This window comes from Mastigoproctus giganteus, chromosome 8 (assembly GCF_048544385.1).
Source record: "Mastigoproctus giganteus isolate SK-2022 chromosome 8, ASM4854438v1, whole genome shotgun sequence".
Taxonomy (NCBI): domain Eukaryota; kingdom Metazoa; phylum Arthropoda; class Arachnida; order Uropygi; family Thelyphonidae; genus Mastigoproctus; species Mastigoproctus giganteus.
The window spans coordinates 187,961,528-187,982,291 of record NC_143582.1 but is presented as its reverse complement, the minus strand read 5'-3'; the positions used below and the strand labels follow the sequence as shown (position 1 = coordinate 187,982,291).

Sequence of the window (20,764 nt, the reverse complement as noted above, 5' to 3'; positions counted from 1 at the left end):
TCATCATTGTAATAAGTAAATAGGAACAAAGAGAAAATTCTGAAAATTTATTTATACTTTTTATATGATTGAAGATTTCAGTGAAGGGGGACTCATTTCACCATAATACCGTAACATAAAAATCTACAGAATTCCAGTTATCGGTATTATCGCAAATGCAATAAGATCGAGTTTACTACCCATTTATAACAGATTGCGCTAACAGAAAAGCCTAATAAGCCGGAAAGTGCAAATTCTTTTTATTATTTTATGGTAGTGAACTCCAGAAATTTTTTTAGAAAAATATCATAAAAGCATTCAAAATTGGTACTTATAACGGAACATATCATAACAATGAAAGTGTGGTGCAATTTCCATTAGAAAAATGATCTTTTAGAGAGATAAATAGCTTAGTTATATAAGGAAATTTTCAAATTCTGAGGTCTTGGAACAAATTACCAAAAAAAACAATGTGTTATTCGGTTCACATTATATTTTCACGATATTTCCATTTATTCCTATGAGATGCAAAATACATTTCCATGATTTTTTTAAGCTTGCACTGGCCAGCAAAAACTTACGTAAAGTCGAATTTCCATAAGTCGAGTATTACGTAAGTCGGGGAGTGCCTGTATATTAAATTGTTAATGTATACTTTGATAAAATAAGTTACAAGCAGTGCATATTTTTATTTCTGTATTATTATTATTATTATTTTTTAAATGATACTTGAAAAACCTGATTTTTAAGACTGACTGACTGTTTTATAAAGTGATGAAGTAACTCATATATAATGGTGTTGGATTCCGCTGTCTCTTTTTATGAAATATAAAGTCATCTTCTGGTAAATTTGGAACTGAAAATGAGCAAAGAACGAAGATTGGCATTGCCATTTCAAAATTATTGTACAAAGGTTTCCCTCATTGCACATTGATTTCTTAAATATTAACAGTGGAAAGTTAAGATAGGGAAATGTTATGAAATAATTAGTTTTCTTTAAGTGCTAAAAAGTGATTCATCAGCCATAAAAACTTGGATAAATCTTAGAATTTCAAAACATTTTCTTTGTTACTTTTAATATTTGTTTTATGATTAGTAGCAATTTTTTTAATATTGAAAAATCACTTGTGAAATAGTTATAAAAGGTTAAAGCATGCAATATAAAATATTGTATCTATTTAAATATCACATCCAAATAAGATGTGCACTCATTAAAAAAAAAAAAAAATTAAGTTGAAGCAACTTCTTCCATTTTAGAACAGTGTACAACAGAAGTTTTCTGCAGTAACTGATGCACATTACTGCATAAAATTGGTTCTTGTTGTTCATGTCTTTTTTTTTTTTTTTTTACATTTCGAAATATGCAAATGATTGATCCGAGCTGTGATAGGATATATAAAAACTTGATTCTGCAAGCATATAATAATTTTGAAGGGAGGAAGAGCTACTTCTCCTCATAGCTTGGATGTGTTCATGAAACACATCCAATCCCTGAGAGGACTTGTGAATGCTAAAACAAGAGAAACAGCTCTCTTCTCATGTTTACATTATATTTTATTATTTATTTTTATCTTTTTTTATTTCTTATTTATTTTATTTATTATTGAAAAACTGAACCATAAATAATTATGCCATGTTGTTAATGCGGCATAATTATTTCTCTATGTATACTGATATTCCAAAGTATACATCCTTATATAACACACATACCATGATTTTTAATGTAAAGTTTTCATTAACATTAATATACATACACATGTGTAATGATTTTTAAGTATACAGTGGCAGACAAAAAAACTGCATCACGTGTTGTTTGCAGAAATGTTCGAAATGCATTTGTCAGATGAGATATATAGTTCTGTGAATGAAATCCAATAAAAAGACTCCACCTGATATACCTAATTGCCATAAATATCTTTCCAAAGGTTAAAATGCATAATTAATGGAAAATATGAGAAATCATGCAACTGGAAATCGTGACAACCATATGTGTACAAACTGAAATAACAAGTTACTGTAATAGTATTGTATACCGTAAATAAACAAAATAAGTTCTCAATATTTCGTTGTTCCTCCTCGAGCTGCAATTACAGCCTTGCAACGATCTGGCATAGAGCTAATCAACTTCTGGATATACGGTTGCCCAATTTCGTGGTACTTCACCCTTACAGTGCTCCCCTGCAGCCGAATCTTACTTCTTCTGAAAACTTAGATGAGCAGTTTTAGATGAAATTGTGTACTGTACCAGCAATTTTCAATTTGGTTCAAATGTGGACTGTTGCCAGGCCAGTCCAACACTGTAATGCTGGCATTTCTGAGGTATGACTACACCTTAAGGGAGAAAAATGGGGGGGGGACATTGGTGTAAGTATGTTTTAAGCCTTGTGAGACAAGAAGACAAACTCATCATTAAATCTAAATAGCATAAAACTTACCAATTTTGCTGTGTGGCAAGGTGCTGAGTCCTGTTGAAAAATGCAGTTTTGGACATCTGTGTGGTGATCCCTAATAACGAGTTTCAGGCACTCCTCCAAAACAGCAGTGTAGGTTTCTGCATTCACCATTCCGTTAATAAACTTAATTCGCCCTACCCCTTTGCTTGTTGTGCATCCGCAAACCATCTGATCAGCGGGGAACTAACTTTACAGTCAGGATGGTATGCCTCTGATTTTCGTCTTCTGACATATCGCTTCCCATCCGAGCCATGCAGGTTGAATTTCAATTCGCCAGAAATGATGACAGTGTCTCATTGCTGATTTAGCCCAAGAAAGTTGCCTCTTCCTCATTTGTTGGGTCAACAAAGGCTTCTTCTTGGGCTGATAGGTGTGCAGACCACATTCCAAAAGCCATCTTTGGATAATTCATGCACTTGTTTCAACACCAGAGGCCATCTCAAAGTCCAGTTTTAGATCAGGAGCAGTAGAATGGTGATTACGAAGGCATGGCCATTTCAAATATTGATCTTGGGAAGGTATAGTCACTCTCTTACGGCCTGATCCTCTTTGAATCATCGGTTTCATGCTTTAATTTCAGCACCTGGGGATACTGTTGACTGGTGGCAGCCTATTTTATCAGCGATAGCATGCATAGAAAGCCCTTCCTGGGACAGAGCAACAGCTACTTTTTTTTCTTGGTGTCAACTGAACATATGGAGCCATGCTTACAACCTCCACAAAACAGGATACTAATGAGTGTGTATACCTTCCAATGCTGTATTTATAGAAACGGCTGATGAATACCTTGCAATTACTGTCTGATGCAATAGAAGCATTATGCAATACTTTTGCTTTGCCACAAACAAAATGACTGTAATCAAATACTTATACGTTTCACTACAAATGTTACTTTTTTTAAGGTGATGCAGTTTTTTTGTCTGCCACTGTACATGTACATTACTTCAGGCTTCATTAGATAAAAGGTTATACTGCTGTGAAGATATTGCAGTTTTCATACATTTTAGCATAATGTTTTATTATTTTATTTTTGATAATCCTTTATGCTCAGTTATAAAATTCTTTCAGTATTAGCGTTATGAACTGAGATTATCTACCAGTGACATACTAATCTTCAAAGGGTGTTTTTTTTTTGTTATGGTAGAGTTCACTCACTGGCTTGTATCATATTAAGCAATGAGTGCAGAAACCAATCAGGATGGTGAGATGAAAGTTTGCTTTCTTGGAAAGTGTATTACTGGCCTACTTGTTTTTGTGACTTAAAGTATGTCACATAATTTGGCTGATTATGATCAAATTCTAATTATATCTTTTAATTTGGCAGATGGCATCTTCGCAGAATAAACTAAGATAGCTTTTCAACCTTCAGTTTCAGCAAGACCAGTTTTCATATCAGTTAGCTTGGGTCATTTAATTGTTTAACCTGTTTAGCACCATGCCCAAGAATACTCAGAGTAACAACACAACCAACCACTCAATGCCATACCCAGTTATACTATTTTGATAGTACATTAAACCTTGCTTTAATTGACCTCAATTTAACATACTTTGTAAATAAAGGACATCATGCAGTTCACTGAACCAGACTTTAAATCCATATGGGACCCTGTACTGTAACACACTGATGATATTTACTATCAATAAAATGTTTTTACAATAGTGTCAGGATTTACATCAGCCTGCTATGCACATCAGATCTCAGTAGGGAATTAAATTTCCAGCAAAATTACTTCAGATTCTACACACTGAATGAGCTTTTGTCAGTTTCTCCTGCCACCATACAGTATGGCAAAATATCCAGCTCTTCTGCTACACATAGTAAGTGCAGTAAAATATAGGATTACAATATTTAATGTTTTTTTTTTTTTTTTTTTTATTATTATTTCCATAGTACAGCACTACATAATATTTTAGCAAATTCAGTGACCGTACATACATCTTTCCAGTTTAATGGACAGGCCTTACTTCCATACAGTCTTTTAAAGTGAAGTTTACCATAATATTTTAAAAAACAGATGTATGATACATATACCTTTTATCTATATCGATACCATGTTTTTCTGAGGCTTCAAAAACAGGCCTCAGAAAAATTTACATGTGCTTTTGTTTAATATATATAAAAAAGTTGGATCTTCCATTTCAAGACAGCAATGGACTATTGAAAAGATATGATTATAATTCCTGTGAAAGTGGACAAATTTGAATGCTAGAAGAAAAGGGTCATTCCCCTTAAAGGAAAATCAGGGGACTCATCAAACACCTTAACATTAGAACCTACCCTTGTGCATCTGGCTGCATAGTGGGAACACTATTAACAAGATTGCACTGGTCCCACAGGAGGTATTGTTGGTGATTCTGTTGTCAGGAAAGCAGTGAGGATAGATATAATAGGAATATGGCAGGTCTTCTAGGAAAAAAGCTGGTGATATTGTAGAAAAATTATTATCCTTTAGGGGTAGAAAAGGTTATATTGTACATGTTTGTTAAATGATGGTAAACACAAATTTAGGCTGAATTTAGGATTTGACAGAAATTGGGGGTGGGGGGATGCTTTTAGTTAAGAAGTACAAACTCTAAAACAGTACAAGCAGTAGGCACAGATTTCCACTGTAATATTGAGTCAGTCTTATATTACATAAGCACTAGGGAAACAAAAATTAGAGGAGTTTGTTATAAGCCAAATAACTGTGAAGAGTATAAATACATGAGCCGTGTTAGGATTACTAAGAGCAAAAACCGGTGAACATATACTTACTTGTATGCAAATTTGAAGTATTGGTTAGATTGTCAAATGTGGACATTGTAGGGATATTTAAAACATAGTGCCACTCACACATAAGAGATGCAGAATTTGAATATGGTGAATATAATGTGTACAGAAAGACAGGAGGTGGGATGGGAAGGAGTACTGCTTTTGGTTAAGTACATAGAATCTAAAGCAGGGGCACCCAGTTGATGTTGGTAACCAGTGCAATGCTGAGTCATTTGTGACATAAACACTGGGAAAACAGAAATGAGCATAGAATTATATTACAGGCCAAATGACTACACAGATATTGTAGTTAGAAGGAGCAAGCAATTCAGAATGTCTTATAATGGGGGGGGGGGGGTTTAACCTTCTAGATATTGACTGGAAAACTTGTGGTTGATCATTCACACAGTATCAGAACTTTAGATTTATTGGATGACTGTTTTCTACAGCAAGACATTAGAGAGGAAACAATACTCTTGATCTGATTATGAGCAATTACTCTTCACACATTAAGAATCTTCAAGTAAAGGAATCTTTAAGTGGCAGGGATCATAGTGTATCTATATGGGATTTACTTAAAGATTTAACTACTATCAAGAGTAAAGTGCAGGCAAACGTCTACTGTATGATTTTGAAGAGACAGCTTTGCTTTTATACAGTACAGTAGAATGGAGTAGTGGCGCTGTGGCAATAACTTATGATTATGCAAATAACGTAAAACTTACGTAATCTTAACTAAGTCAAAAGTTTATTTAATCAAAGAAAATTTATTTTGGTAGTTCAAAGAATTGTTCAATTTGATGTTCGTTGTGTGATGTGTGTGTGTGATGGCATCAGTGGGAGGAATTATGAGATGTATAATCATCACAATCATTGTTACCATTGCTAACCTTTCTAAAATCTCGGATGCAAAGGTATGTATTCATGCTCATGCATGTACACCTATATTTGAATGCAAATGTGAAAATTTAATTTTGATTCTAAATGTAGTATTCAGAATTTCACCAGAAGTAATAAAGAAAAAAGTGATTGTAATACTGCAATATGTATATTAAATAATGCAATTTTAGTTTGATTATTCCAAAAAATGGAATAATCATCAAACTAAAAATTATAAAACTAATTACTGTCTTTAACATTGATAAGTACTTTGACGGGGATCAACAAAAATAATTGCAGCTTCTGGAGACTAGGCACCCGCAAGGTGATCTGATTGAGGTGTATAATGCCTTGAATGGTTTGAGCAAGCTCAATGCTGATAAAATTCTTCCTCTTGCTCAGATTCTGCACCTGAAAGGGCATAAATTCAAATTGAGGAAAGATTGTAGAATAGATGTGTGGAAATTTGCCTTTACCTAGTGGGGTGGTTGATTACTGGAACAAACTTCCATCTGTCATTGTGGAAATTGACAGCCTAAATAAATTTAAGGCTGAAAGACAAACTTTTGGATTGAATGGATGGACAAAATGGGCAGGGTTTTTTTTTTTTTTTTTTTTTGGCTGATGCTATATAAGCTTGCTTTCTTGCATCATATGCCTCTACTAATTTAATGCTATTCTGTATAGTTTATCCTGAAATTCTCTGATTAGTGTAAGCAGTCTGCAAAAACAGCCCATGAAGGTTCTGGCAGTGATTTATTGCCAACAGGGACAAAGAAGTGATTATCCCATTGTATATAAGGCATTGGATAAATTGCATCTTGAATACCATGCAAGTCTAGAAGCCTTATGTGCATTTGTGAAGAGAAGGGCAAGATTAATCATGGGCACAGAAGGCTATTCTTACCAAGACTGGGGGTCTGTAAATTTCAATATCTGGAAACTAGGCATCTGCAAGGTGATAACTTAATTGAAGTGTATAAGGCTTTAGAAGGGTTAAGTGAACAATGTACTGAAATATGCAGTCAGCCAGAATAATTGCTTGTTGGAATAAACTTCCATATAGTGTTGTCATGCCAAAGTGGATAGTTTAAATTTAAAGGTTTGGACAAATTGTCAGAAATGGGCAAATGAAGTGGGTACATTTTTTTTTTTGGCTGGTGCTTTATAAACTATGAGCCAGATAGCCTTAATGATCACAGGCCTCTTCAGTTGGGACTATAATTATCCAATCAAAATGAAGGGAGTAAGGTTCCTCATGAGTTATTCCATGTTTTTTTAGTTAGTACAATATCCAAATTGTACTGTGAGTATACATGTATAGGTATAATTATATAACTGGCACACTATTACTGAAGTAGATGATACACCCAAAAACTCTGAAATAATCAGTGAATTTATTGTGGGATGGAAAAGAGAATCGGCATTTATTTGTGCCAGTGCTATAATAATTTAAAAAAGCTAAAAGTGATCTTCTTATGGCAACTTGCCTAACAACATTGTGAATGTCTATTAACAGCGAAAAAATACTAGAAAAATATTCTGAATATTCAAGTTTTTGGAATGTTTAGTAAATTCAAGATTTTATTGTTGTCTTCAACATTTACATGTTTCGTTCAAGAGCCTTGAATAGCTGTCCTCTAAAGAAGTTATTACATTGCTTTAAATAAGGGCATATTCAAAAATAAAATTGCTTTTCTTTTTCACTTTTAGGGAATATCATTTGCACAGTTTAAAGCCTTTTGTCAGTTCCTGAATAATCTTGATGATTTTGCTATTGCAATGAGGATGTTTACTTATGCTAATCAGCCTATTTCACAAGGTAATGCAATTCACGTGTTTTAAAAACATTGTGTTACTATGTTGGAAAATATGGATTTTTTGCCATATTAAAAGGCATTTATATATTAATATAAAGTTTATTTTCTTTCCAAGTTTAATTTCAGAGTTTATCTTAATGTTCTGTATAGCTTTTGTAATACATCACATGCAGTGTTATAACTAGAGTATGTCAAATGTACCTTTGGCCATATGTGCTGAATAGTTAGAATCATTTAACTGAAATTTTATTATTATATGCAAATTACCCTCTTGATATTTTAAGGAGTCCTTATGTGCTGTAATGTAATAACTAGATCGTATGTATAGCTTAGCTTAATTTTCAGCACTCACCTCATAGTAATCCGCTTAGCTGGTGGAGGGTTTTATCACATACATAGTGGTTATAGGATTCTAATACTTTACAGGGATTATGGGTTTTAAAATTAAGTTATGGGCTGTAGAAAAATTTTTAAGAAAGGAAAGTGCACCTTCCATGGTTGCCTAATTAAATTAAATTAAGAGAAAAAAGGGAAATATATAAGCTAATAATCGCGTACGAGTGACTTTCGAGTTTCCTCGTCTTCAGTTAGCTATAGTGGAGGGGGGGAAGAGAGCGCGCTTGTCTTATATATGGGTTGGGTTCCCGAAATGCATTTCAGTGCACGTGGAAACTTGATACGTGCTAAATTCCAAATGGGGGAGAAATTGGCGGGAATCTTTTTGTTTAACACATTGAGTGATGTATGGCGCTTAAACCATTCAATAACGAGGGCTTTGTTTTCAAGGATTTTGTAGCTAGAATTTAATTTAATTACTGTGATGGCTGAATCGATGAGTGGGTTGTGATTTTGAGATTGGACGTGTTGTGTTAGTTCTGTACTTGCTGAGTTAGTTTTGAAGCTATTAAAGTGGTAGTATGCACGCGTGTTCGCGATTTTTGATGTCCCGAATTTTGCTGTTGTACTACCTTATGTAACATGCTTGGCAATCTGATTGGCATCTGATCAAATATATAATGTTGTAATCTTGTGTCTCGTACTCGTGTGTTGTCTTGTATGAATTGAATTTGGAACTTAATTTGTTATACGATGTGAATATTAATTTTATATCTGTATTTTTAAAAATCTGTTGAAGTCTTCTAGCGTATTGTTGATGATATGGGAGCGCGATAAGGGGTTTTTGTGTCTTATTCTTGTTCACGTGGTTAATAATTTTGTTTGGGTTATTATGAACTTTGGTGATGGTTTCTTTTATTAGTTGTGGTGGGTATTTTCTGTCGATGAATTTTTTGGTGAGGTATTGTAATTCTATAGATAGGTCTGTTTGTGTGTGGCTATATTTTACAGCATTGTATATCTGGTTGTATATAACTGCTTTTTTGATGTATAGAGGGTGGTGTGAGTGGTAATGTAAGAATTTACCTGTATGTGTGTTTTTTCTGTATATTTTGGTGCCTAAAGATGTGTTTATTTTGTATATAGTGAGGTTTAGAAAATTAATTTTATTATCGTTTTCTACTTCGAGGGTGAATTTGAGTCTTTCATGTGTTGTGTTAAAGGTGTTCAGTAAAGTATCGATGTACCGACTTAAACATTAATGATATTTTAGAACTCACATCACTGTTACTTGACGCCAAACAATTTAAATTCCAAAATAACGTCTACGAATAAATTTTCGGCCTTCCCATGGGCCTCGGTATCTCTGCCCCTTTATCCGAGATCTACCTCGCATCTATCGAAGAAAAAATTCTCCAACCCTTTCCCCCAGGAATTAAACTATACATGAGGTATGCAGATGACGTCCTCTTAATAGGCAACAGAACCACCATCGATACTTTACTGAACACCTTTAACACAACACATGAAAGACTCAAATTCACCCTCGAAGTAGAAAACGATAATAAAATTAATTTTCTAAACCTCACTGTATACAAAATAAACACATCTTTAGGCACCAAAATATACAGAAAAAACACACATACAGGTAAATTCTTACATTACCACTCACACCACCCTCTATACATCAAAAAAGCAGTTATATACAACCAGATATACAATGCTGTAAAATATAGCCACACACAAACAGACCTATCTATAGAATTACAATACCTCACCAAAAAATTCATCGACAGAAAATACCCACCACAACTAATAAAAGAAACCATCACCAAAGTTCATAATAACCCAAACAAAATTATTAACCACGTGAACAAGAATAAGACACAAAAACCCCTTATCGCGCTCCCATATCATCAACAATACGCTAGAAGACTTCAACAGATTTTTAAAAATACAGATATAAAATTAATATTCACATCGTATAACAAATTAAGTTCCAAATTCAATTCATACAAGACAACACACGAGTACGAGACACAAGATTACAACATTATATATTTGATCAGATGCCAATCAGATTGCCAAGCATGTTACTTAGGTAGTACAACAGCAAAATTCGGGACATCAAAAATCGCGAACACGCGTGCATACTACCACTTTAATAGCTTCAAAACTAACTCAGCAAGTACAGAACTAACACAACATGTCCAATCTCAAAATCACAACCCACTCATCGATTCAGCCATCACAGTAATTAAATTAAATTCTAGCTACAAAATCCTTGAAAACGAAGCCCTCGTTATTGAATGGTTTAAGCACCATACATCACTCAACGTGTTAAACAAAAAGATTCCCGCCAATTTCTCCCCCATTTGGAATTTAGCACGTATCAAGTTTCCACGTGCACTGAAATGCATTTCGGGAACCCAACCCGTATATAAGACAAGCGCGCTCTCTTCCCCCCCTCCACTATAGCTAACTGAAGACGAGGAAACTCGAAAGTCACTCGTACGCGATTATTAGCTTATATATTTCCCTTTTTTCTCTTAATTTAATTTAATTAGGCAACCATGGAAGGTGCACTTTCCTTTCTTAAAAATTTTTCTACAGCCCATAACTTAATTTTAAAACCCATAATCCCTGTAAAGTATTAGAATCCTATAACCACTATGTATGTGATAAAACCCTCCACCAGCTAAGCGGATTACTATGAGGTGAGTGCTGAAAATTAAGCTAAGCTATACATACGATCTAGTATATGCAAATTATTATTAATGTAATAAGGTTATCTACTGTATGGTTTCATTTCCCATCTATGACTGGAGGAATTTTTGAAGATATTACTCTCTCCAATTGAAAATTTATTTAATGCATTTTACTTCCTGTTAAATAGCATCATAGGCACTCAGTGAATTCCTGTTTATCCATTGTAAGCATAAAATTAAAATTGCTGGGTGGATAATGTACATCCGTTATCGTACAGGGTGTGTGTGTGTGTGTGTGTATATATATATATATTTGTTTTTAAATATTGTAATACATTTTTTGTGTGTTATTTATTGGATATTTAATCTTCACCTCTTATTCTTAAATAAACCTAGCTTTCCAGGTATGAGGTTTATTGAAGTCTGAATAACCTTTTACTATTATAAGACACCTCTGTTTAGTTATTCATGATTGCATTAAACTAGAAAATAATCTGTTAATAGTGTTTTTGCATCTATAGATGAGTTCCATAGAGCTGTAAAACTTTGCACAGGATACACTTTGGATATCCACCTTGTAAATACAGTATTTCAGATCTTTGATGAGGATGGAGATGGACAACTTTCTTATAAGGAATTTATTGCTATCATGAGAGATCGTCTTCATCGTGGATTTAGGGTGAGTTGACATTAAAATACCAATAATAAATAATGAAAGCTTATTAAAATTGAACCATATCACAAACCTAACAATAGCCAACAAATTCCCTCTGAAGAGAAAAATGCTGCACAGAATGACAAATGAGAATAATATCAAATACAATTTAAACAAACATGGAACCCAAAATATAAGACTTAAATATACAAGGATTGGACAAAGAATAATAAGATTGAACAGAACTACGTATCTAAGTGGAGAGAAATGCTAACATAGCAAAGAACAGTGTACAGCATTGGCCATCTCATGACACTGTCACTGATTATTGATATTAATTGTGAGTAAAATTTGTAATTTGCAGTCAATTAAGAGCAGATATGTTGAATTGTGCCTGTATCAGTAGAGATGGAATCAGCTATGGCATACATTGTGCAATCAGGGTTGTTCATTTGAAGAAACTGCTACAAAAATATTCCATGTGATGGAAGAAAAAAAGCATGGTATGCTAGTATTTTCCATTGGAATAAAGTATTTTTTTGAAATCACAACTTACAAACATTGCATGATTAATTGTAAAATTGCTGACATGTTATCAGTTTCAATAGACAGTATAGTGGTTTTGCCACTTGTCACTCACCTGGAGAAATCTGGGTTCAAATCCTGTGATAGAGTGGTGGAATTTTTAAAGGTCTCTTATTTTGTGTTTGTAGGTAATGCAATCTCAGGTGGAGGAGGTTAAATTTCCCCCAGGAGTTATTCTGGGTTTTTCAGCCTGCACAACATCCAAATCAGCCTATGAACATGCACATTTATATAGACAATAAAAAACAAAAATGTTCTTGAAGTACACTAGTTTGTACCACACCACATCAACCACTATGACTATAGTATAGTCAGAGCAATTGATGTGGCAAAATATTTCCCAAGAACAACAGTGCGTATGCATTCTTTGCAGCATGACAAAGACTGTCAGGCTGAAATTAATACAGCCATTGGATTCCCAGATTACTAATGCCTGATGAAATAAATGCAGTATCAAGTTGCTGTGGGTCAAGAACTTAAAGACAGTTTTGATGAATTTAGTAGCATTCATTATGATTTCACCACCAACCAGCTAACCAATAAAAAACTACTAGTTTTCCAACACGTTTTCCAACACTTTTTGCTTTTATGGGGGTTGGAGAAATGATGATCAATTTTTTTTTTTTGGACATTTATACAGCTTGTACCAAGCAATCTGAACATTTTATTGTCGAGGGACCAGACTAGCATTATTGCTTGCGTGAAAATGACCACAGAAAAAAAAAATAATAATAAATAAATAAAATAAAAAAAAATAGCCACTTAACATTCTCTTTCATCATAATGCATGCTCAAATATTCCCTTTTCTATATCCAGTTTTTCTGGCAGAGGGAAAAAATGTATCATATTTCCTAAAGGCAGATTTGACACCCTGCAATGTTTGGCTCTTTCTAGAATTAAAAAAAAAAAAAAAAACCTCAGATTTCCATTAATTAAGACATGCACAAAAAAAATCATTGGTGTTATCAAAGAATGGCTTGAACTATGCTCCAATCATATTATTATTATCAGCCATATGGTGCAAGGAAGCCTGAGGCTTATGTTGCACCATTCAAAAAAAAAAAAAAAGTTACCCAGAGAGAGAGAGAGAGAAGCAGAAGGAAATCACCAAGAGAAGAATGATGATATCCAGCTCAGGACCCTGGGTGTGCTAAGCCCATACTCGCCAGATATGAGCCCCTGGGTTAATGAGTCAAGCAATCAGATACATGCATACTTGTGGAAAAGAACTTATCTGGACACTTAAGTATATCACCTAACTGTACATACATTTTTTTTTACAAAAAGTTCGACATTTTGTGTAGATGTATCACCCCACTATTGTATAGAGGCTTATTTTCCTCCCAGAAAAAGGACCTCTGTATAGACCTCACTATTTGATAGTAATAGTCCTCCAGCATTTATAGTCATGCAAGCTGAATAGCAAATGGGAGCAGGTTGTAAGACGTTGGATCTCTAAGGGGATTATAGAAGTTATCCTGAAGGGACAGAATTCATGGGATACCTAGTTCCTGGACAATGTGCTACTGTCACCCCTCTCATTAGCAGATGAGCCCACTACTTGGCAAGTACATAGATTTTTTTTTTATGAAAACCCCAAACATGAGAGGTATTAGAACCTATAGTACCGTCCTTGGGTTGGAGATTGAGAAGACAAAAGAAGATATTTGTTGACATTAGACTTGAACTTCTGTAGACTGTAATTTTCAGGAAATACGTACGAAGGAAGGTTGTTCCAGAAAATGGCAGTAGAATGAATAAACGAGGAAGATGAAAAGTTGGTTCTGCGAGTTTGAAGTTGGACAGTAAATGGAAGTTGGCAACACATGTTTGGACTGTTTTAAAAGAGAGTGGGAATTATAGAACAAATTCAGAAGAACAGTGCCATGGAAGTATCTGTACAAAAGGCATGCAGCAGAAATAATATAAGACAGCGAGTGGAGAGACCGTTAAAGAGGAGTCATCAAATAAAAGGCCTCCATAGCTGAGTGGTCAGGAGCGGGAGTGCAGTGGCACACGCTCTTTGAGTAGACCGGGGTTCAAGCCCCTGACTGCTGAATACGGTCGATCTGCCAACCCGCACTGGACCAGTGTGGCAGATTATGGTCTATTTCCCTCAGCATGAATTGTTGAGGAGGCTTCCATCCTGCAGTGGGTTGATAATGGCTGCACTTTACCTTTTTTTACCATCAATTAACCTAACTGCCCTCTTCTGAATGGAATCTAGAAGCCTGAGAGAGAGAGCTTTTGGGGGCACCGCCCCAGATGTGGGAACAATATTCCCTGGTAGGGCAGATTTGCGATTTGTACAGAGTGAACAGCTATTTGGAAGAAAAGTAACACCGAGAGCGAAAGAGAAAACCAAGTTTTTTAGATGCAGAGGAAGCAATATTTGTAATGTGCTTGTGCCAAGAGAGAGAGATTAGAAGTCAAGAAGTCAGTGTAATCCCCAAAAGAGATATCATTTTGTCAAGTAATAAAGAGTGTCACCAAAGATTATTATTATTATTAATGGCCATATGGTACAAGGAAGCCTGAGGCTTATGCTGCACCAGCCAAAAAAAAAAAAAAAAAAAAAAATTCCCAAGTTACCCCCTGAGAGAGAGAGAGAAAGAGAAAAGTAGAAAGGAATCACCAAGAAAGAGAAGAATGATGATATCCAGCTCAGGACTGGGTTTGCCAAGCCCATACTCACTAGATGTGAGCCCCCGGGGTAGCAGAAAAACTCTTTTTGCAAGATATAAGACAAGACTGAGTTTTAGAAGGATTGAAATCAACTAAGTTGTCTTTGCCCCACTGGAGATTGGCATTTAAGGAATTCGTAGCAGATATTCGAAAAGTTGAAGCTGATTGAGCAGGGCAAGGTTTCTCAAAATGGAAAGTGGAAAGCAATGTGCTATCATTGACAAAACTATGGATAGGATTTCCAGTTGATGGAAGGTCATTAATATACAAGAGGAAAAGAATGGGGGAAAGAACTGAACATTGGGGGACACCAGCATTAATGGAGGAGTAAGAAGACAGAGAAGCTACCATTACCCTCAGTGAGCGATCAGAGAGAAAACTGGATAACCAATTACAAAAAAAAAACAGTTGGCAGACCATAAGATGAAAGCTTGTTTAGAAGACCTGTATGCCAAACACGATCGAAAGCCTTTGAGATGTCAAGAGCAACTGCTTGTGTTTTACTGAACTTTTCCATTGAATTTGTCCATAAATGGGTAACATAAGCCAGAATATCACCAGTGGATCGACACCGACAGAATCCATACTGGTGATCGTTGATCAGACAGGTTTTAGTTAGTTAAAGAGTTGGCGGTTAATTGATTTCTCTATTACTTTAGAAAGAGTAGAAGTAATTGCAATGGAACGATAATTGGATGGGAGGGACTTGTAACCCTTTTTTAGGAACTGGCTGGGTATGAGCAAATTTCCAAACAGAAGGAAAAACACCTTTGGAGTAAGAAAGTGAAAAAGGCAACAAAGAACATAAGTTCAGGAGCACAGGTTTTGAGAACAAGTGGAGAAATATCATCAGCACCTGGAGCTTTCTTAGCATCAAGATTTGCCAAAACCCTTCTGACATCTTTTTGGTGTAAGACCACAGGAGGCATTGAATGGAGCATGTTGGGAATGGTGGGAGTTTTACCAAGATCATTAATACAAGAGTTGGTAGAAAAATAGGATGCTAGGTCGACTTTATCCTTGGCTGAAGTGACAACAGAATCATCTGGTTTTGACAGAGGTTGGACCAGAGATGGGCAAAAGTTGCAGCCAATAACTTTGGCAAGAGACCAGAATGCTTCACTACCATTAGGGCAAGAAGCAAGTTTTCTAGTTTGGACTGATTAATAACTGCTTTACAATTGTTGCAAGCTTTGGTGTAGGCAGAAAATGAAACTGAAGAATTGGGAACAAGCCAATTACGATATGGAACGTTCTTCTCTTGAACAGCCTTAACACATTTATTGGAAAACCAAGGTTTAGATAAAGGACGAGATTTTAAAGTGGAGTGTGGAATAAAGGATTCCATTCCTACAAGAATAATTTCACTGACGATCTGAGCAAAAAAAACGTTGACATTAGTTTTGAAACAGTAATCCAACCAAGGAAAAGAAATCTCACAGGTCATCCCATTTTGCATTCTTGTAATGCCAAACAACACGAGGTTGGGAATAGCCATGAGATAAAGGCTCCATTGGTGAAGAGGATCACCAAATTGTGATCTGGGGTGCCTAAAGGACCACTCACTTTGACTGTGTTGTTGTTGTTTTGGTTTTTAGGAGCATTAGCAACTAAGGCCATATTGCTCCAGGATATGCGGTGGTCATTCCTTGACCTTTCCGCATCCTCCGTATTTGGTGGTGACGGGCTTGAACCCCGGTCTAATCAAGAAGCATGTGCTACGCACTGCTGCTCCTTCCCACCTGGCTACGGAGGCGCCTTTGACTGTGTGCTTAGAAGGGTTGTTTGTGAGAAAAAGATCAAGCGTGTTGGCTGTATGGCTAGAATTGTCTGGTATTCTTGTAGGTAAATGAACTATCTCTACAAGGTCATTAGTAATTGCAAAAGCCTCAGCATCTCGACCAGCTGGGTCGGTGACTAGAAAACGGAAGTCAGCTGGAGTTGTGAACTTAAAATCACCAAGGAAAATTACTTCGCTGTTAGGAAAGTTGGACTGGAGAAAATCAAGCAAAAGCTCCAAGTGATTAGTGGAGTTGGAAGAACGGTAGAGACAACAGATGAATTTGACACAAGGTAGAGAAATTTTAAGCCAGAAAAGATCAAAGAGAGAAGATTCCAAATTACCGAGTCTCTGACAGGGAACATTGGAATGGACATATGCACAAGTACCACCTTTGAGACAAAAGGAATCATACAGTGAATAATTTGGGCAACTGAGATGAGTAGTTGAATCAACCGATAACTGAGATTCTGTCAGAAAAAGTACGTGGTTTTGGCAGACTGCAAGTGGAAATGGACGTCGTTGAGATTAGAATTGAGACCACATATATTTGTGAAATGAACTAGGAAGTGTTTGGGAGGTTTAGATCTTTTCGCAGATAAGCTTCCTCTATTAATTTGTCAATTCATGGTGTATTCAATAGTAAGAAAAAGTGAGGGGGGGCTGTATGAAGTAATGAAATTTTTGGATATGGCACACATTGTAAGAATATACCCAGATCCTTGACATAACATGGTCTCAACAATGCCACCCCCCAATTCAATTCATGGTGTATTCAATAGTAAGAAAAAGTGAGGGGGGGGCTGTATGAAGTAATGAAATTTTTGGATATGGCACACATAGTAAGAATATACCCAGATCCTTGACATAACATGGTCTCAACAATGCCCCCCCCCCCCCCGCATACACACTACTCAGACTCCCTCCAGTCACTGTCTGGCAGAGTAGAGGTAGCAAGATTATACATTAGCTGATCCTGAAGCCTCCTAGAGTTACCAATAGGTCCAGTCCAGTGTACTAATTAGCGGCCGGCCTGCGAACACTGTTTTAGAGCTGTACCCTCAAAATGTAAGGAAATTTTGGATCTTGCCATGATGTTCAATCATAACCTCAAAAATCAGTCATACTGCGTGATGGAAGATGGGGAAGGGTTGACCGGAACTTAGCTCTGGAGACTAAACATGGATTCCACCACTTGAAGCAAAGTGGTGGTATTGCACCAGTTGATGAGTCATCTACCACCTAGACATAGATGCACTGCATTGATGTAAATGGTAATTCGATGCCAGTATGGATAAAAATCTTAAGTTAACCGACTTGGAAAGAGGGACAATAGTGGGTGCCACGATCAGAGTGACCCCCACGGTCACGCTGAATGTGGAGGTGGTACAGAAATTGCACTATCCCCATTTGACAGTATCAAGAATGTATCAGGAATACAGCATTTCCAGAATAACCTCATGGACAGAAAGGTGGCGGATGAACATGGTCTTCATCTGTCTCGCATTGTTTCAGCCAACCAGAGTGACAGTGGCACAAATCACTGCCAACTTAAAGGGAAGTTGCCAGAAATATCAAGCAATCATTAGCAATATGTTATAGGAACTGCCTATTAACACCATGACTGGGTAAAACATTGGCATTGGATGATTGGAGACTGGTCTGATGAGCCCCATTTCCAGTTATTTCGAGCAGATGGGAGAATCCGCACAAAGCTGTGCACCCATTATGTTATCAGCAGGTGGGCGGTTGGTAATGGTCTCGGGGCATGTTCAACTGGCACACGTTGAGGTCTCTATTATGTCTAGATGCACCTCTGAACGATCCAGGTTACGTTTCCATCCTTGCAGGCCATCTGCATCCCTTCATGGTCATTGTTCACCCAAAGAGCAATACTCTTCCAGGAGGACAATGCACCTCCCCAACAGAGCTGTGGTGACTAGAACATGGTTCAACACACATTCTGCATACTTTACCACCATGGAATGGCCTCCCAGTTAACCGGACGTGAATCCTGTGGAGCATCTTTGGGATATGAAAAGGTCCATTCAAGCTTTGGTTCCTCCATCCAGGAACACAACAGAATTATGGACAGTAGTGCAGTATGCATGGTTGGAAATACTTGTGGAATGGGTTTGTTAACTAGTGGACTCAATGCCTCGCATGGGACTACCCTCATCCGGGCAAAAGGTGGGCCTACCTATTACTAGGTGGGTATCCCATGATTTCTCTCACTCAGTGTACTATAATAAAGTAAAAATTGAAAACAGTATTCAGAACAAAAGTAAATTAAATTTAAGCTTTTCATTAGCAGTAAAAGAGGTCATAGCAGTTTCAGGTTTTAATCTAATAAAAAAAAGGTATTTCTAGAAATGGGAAATTGAGAAACAGCTGGATTGGAAGTAGGTAAAGCTTCTCACAGGAGACCTCGTTTGTAGTGTGTGCAACCAACAGCACAGAGCATTATTAGAAGTATAGAGTGGAAGGCAGGGTTTGGGTAAAAAAGTCAATCATAATTAGAATGGAATAACTGATAATTAAGTTGGTATCCTTGATAGGTAAAGCTGTTTGTTCTGTGTTTTCTTGTGGTATTCAGAACAACTGCAAGAGAATCAGGTTTGTTGTACAGTGATTTATTCTACCCTGGAACATGGTAAGCCATTTGCTAGGGAAGGGTCAGCCTGTCAATATATTTCTGTAAATCCTGGGACTATTAAGGACATGGTCCTGAAAATATATCTCCCACTAACCTCAAACAAGAGCTCAGCACTGTCAGAATTTAACAAACAATAGTCATCTTCCAATTCCTTTCTTCCCCAAATGGGGACACTATCAACAGAATTATTAGAAAACAGTTTTGGAGATGGCACCAGCAGTGAAACCAGAAGAAACTCCTGAATTCCCATTATCCCTCTCTTCCAGGATATATGGTCTATTAAATTTATTGAGTGCAGTAAACTCTGGCTCTAACTTCTGAAAACTACACCACTGCTGGAAATATTAATGCAATACTGCCTACTGTACTATTAATGAAACCTGTAGGTTCAAATTGAAAAGTCTAGGGTTAGAAAACATGCAATCCAAGGACTATGGAATGTTTAGTACCATATTAGGATTATTGGCAGGGTAACCCCCACCTCATTGCCATACCCCACTTCAGGGTGGAATAAGTCACAATACAAGGTTCCAACCATCCACTTTTGAATAATTAACCAAGAAACACCTGAACATGGAACAATCAGCTTTTATCAGTGGACATTCCAGGCAGTGAGAGACTGCAAAAGTTTGGATTTTCTTCTTTGATCCTCAGCCACTTACAAGACAGCAGGAATAAAACTGCAGTTCTTCATCATGACAGGGGGCAGTTTTGATTCCAATGTTTTTTTAATTTATATTTTACCATGGAGAACCTCTGAAACATTAAAGAAAGTAGTTTATATTACAAAAACAAATGTTTTGTCAGAATTTACTTCTTTTTAAGTTTGGGAAAGAGGTGGGAGTTTTTTTTTTTGTTAACTGCAAGATTATTAATAATTTTCACATTTTATTTATTTTCCAGTCTCATCTGGTCAAGAGTGAAGGTTGGGATGCTTTCAAATCATGTGTAAAAACTGAAATGAAAGCTTGAAATCAGGACTCAACAGAAGATATTTTTCAGCCTGTGTATAGAAGCTTAAAAAGTTATTTCAAAATCTTGATAAATTTAAATAGAGTTGGATGCTTTGAAGGTACAAATTGTTAAGTACTTCTAGTGATTACAAACTGTATAATAGTACCCCCCTACTCATTCTTTTCTGAAACTGCCTTAACTCAATCTTCCAATAAAAGTTGAAACATTTCATGTTTTCACTTTGTTGAATGATAGTAACAAATGTTATTCTTGAGCACATGGTTTTTTGGGGTTAAAACACTACATTTATGGATCCATCATTGAAAAATGTATCTGTCAACAAATTATTCTCATATCTCAGTCTCTTTGAAATCCTTGAAGAAAACCATCATCTAAATCAGTGGCTTTCAACCAGGGTACCCATAATTTGAGTTTAGTTACTTAAAACTTTTTTAAATTTATGTTTATTTCATTATAAAAAGGTGTACAGTATCTTTTTAATTTTGTGATGATGTATAATT

At 36.1% G+C, this 20,764-nt stretch overlaps 1 protein-coding gene across 1 annotated transcript in view; it reads left to right on the top strand.

Annotated features, from left to right (window-relative positions):
* MICU3 (Mitochondrial calcium uptake 3) overlaps positions 1–20,408 on the top strand; it is a 91,107-nt gene extending 70,699 nt beyond the window's left edge. Inside the window, exons 10-12 of the mRNA XM_090380423.1 lie at positions 7,777–7,885; positions 11,449–11,606; positions 20,193–20,408. Of these exons, the coding sequence (XP_090236549.1) occupies positions 7,777–7,885; positions 11,449–11,606; positions 20,193–20,261 (336 nt within the window). The 3' untranslated portion in view covers positions 20,262–20,408. The remainder of the gene's footprint in view (positions 1–7,776; positions 7,886–11,448; positions 11,607–20,192) is intronic.
* The last annotated feature ends 356 nt before the right edge of the window (positions 20,409–20,764 follow it).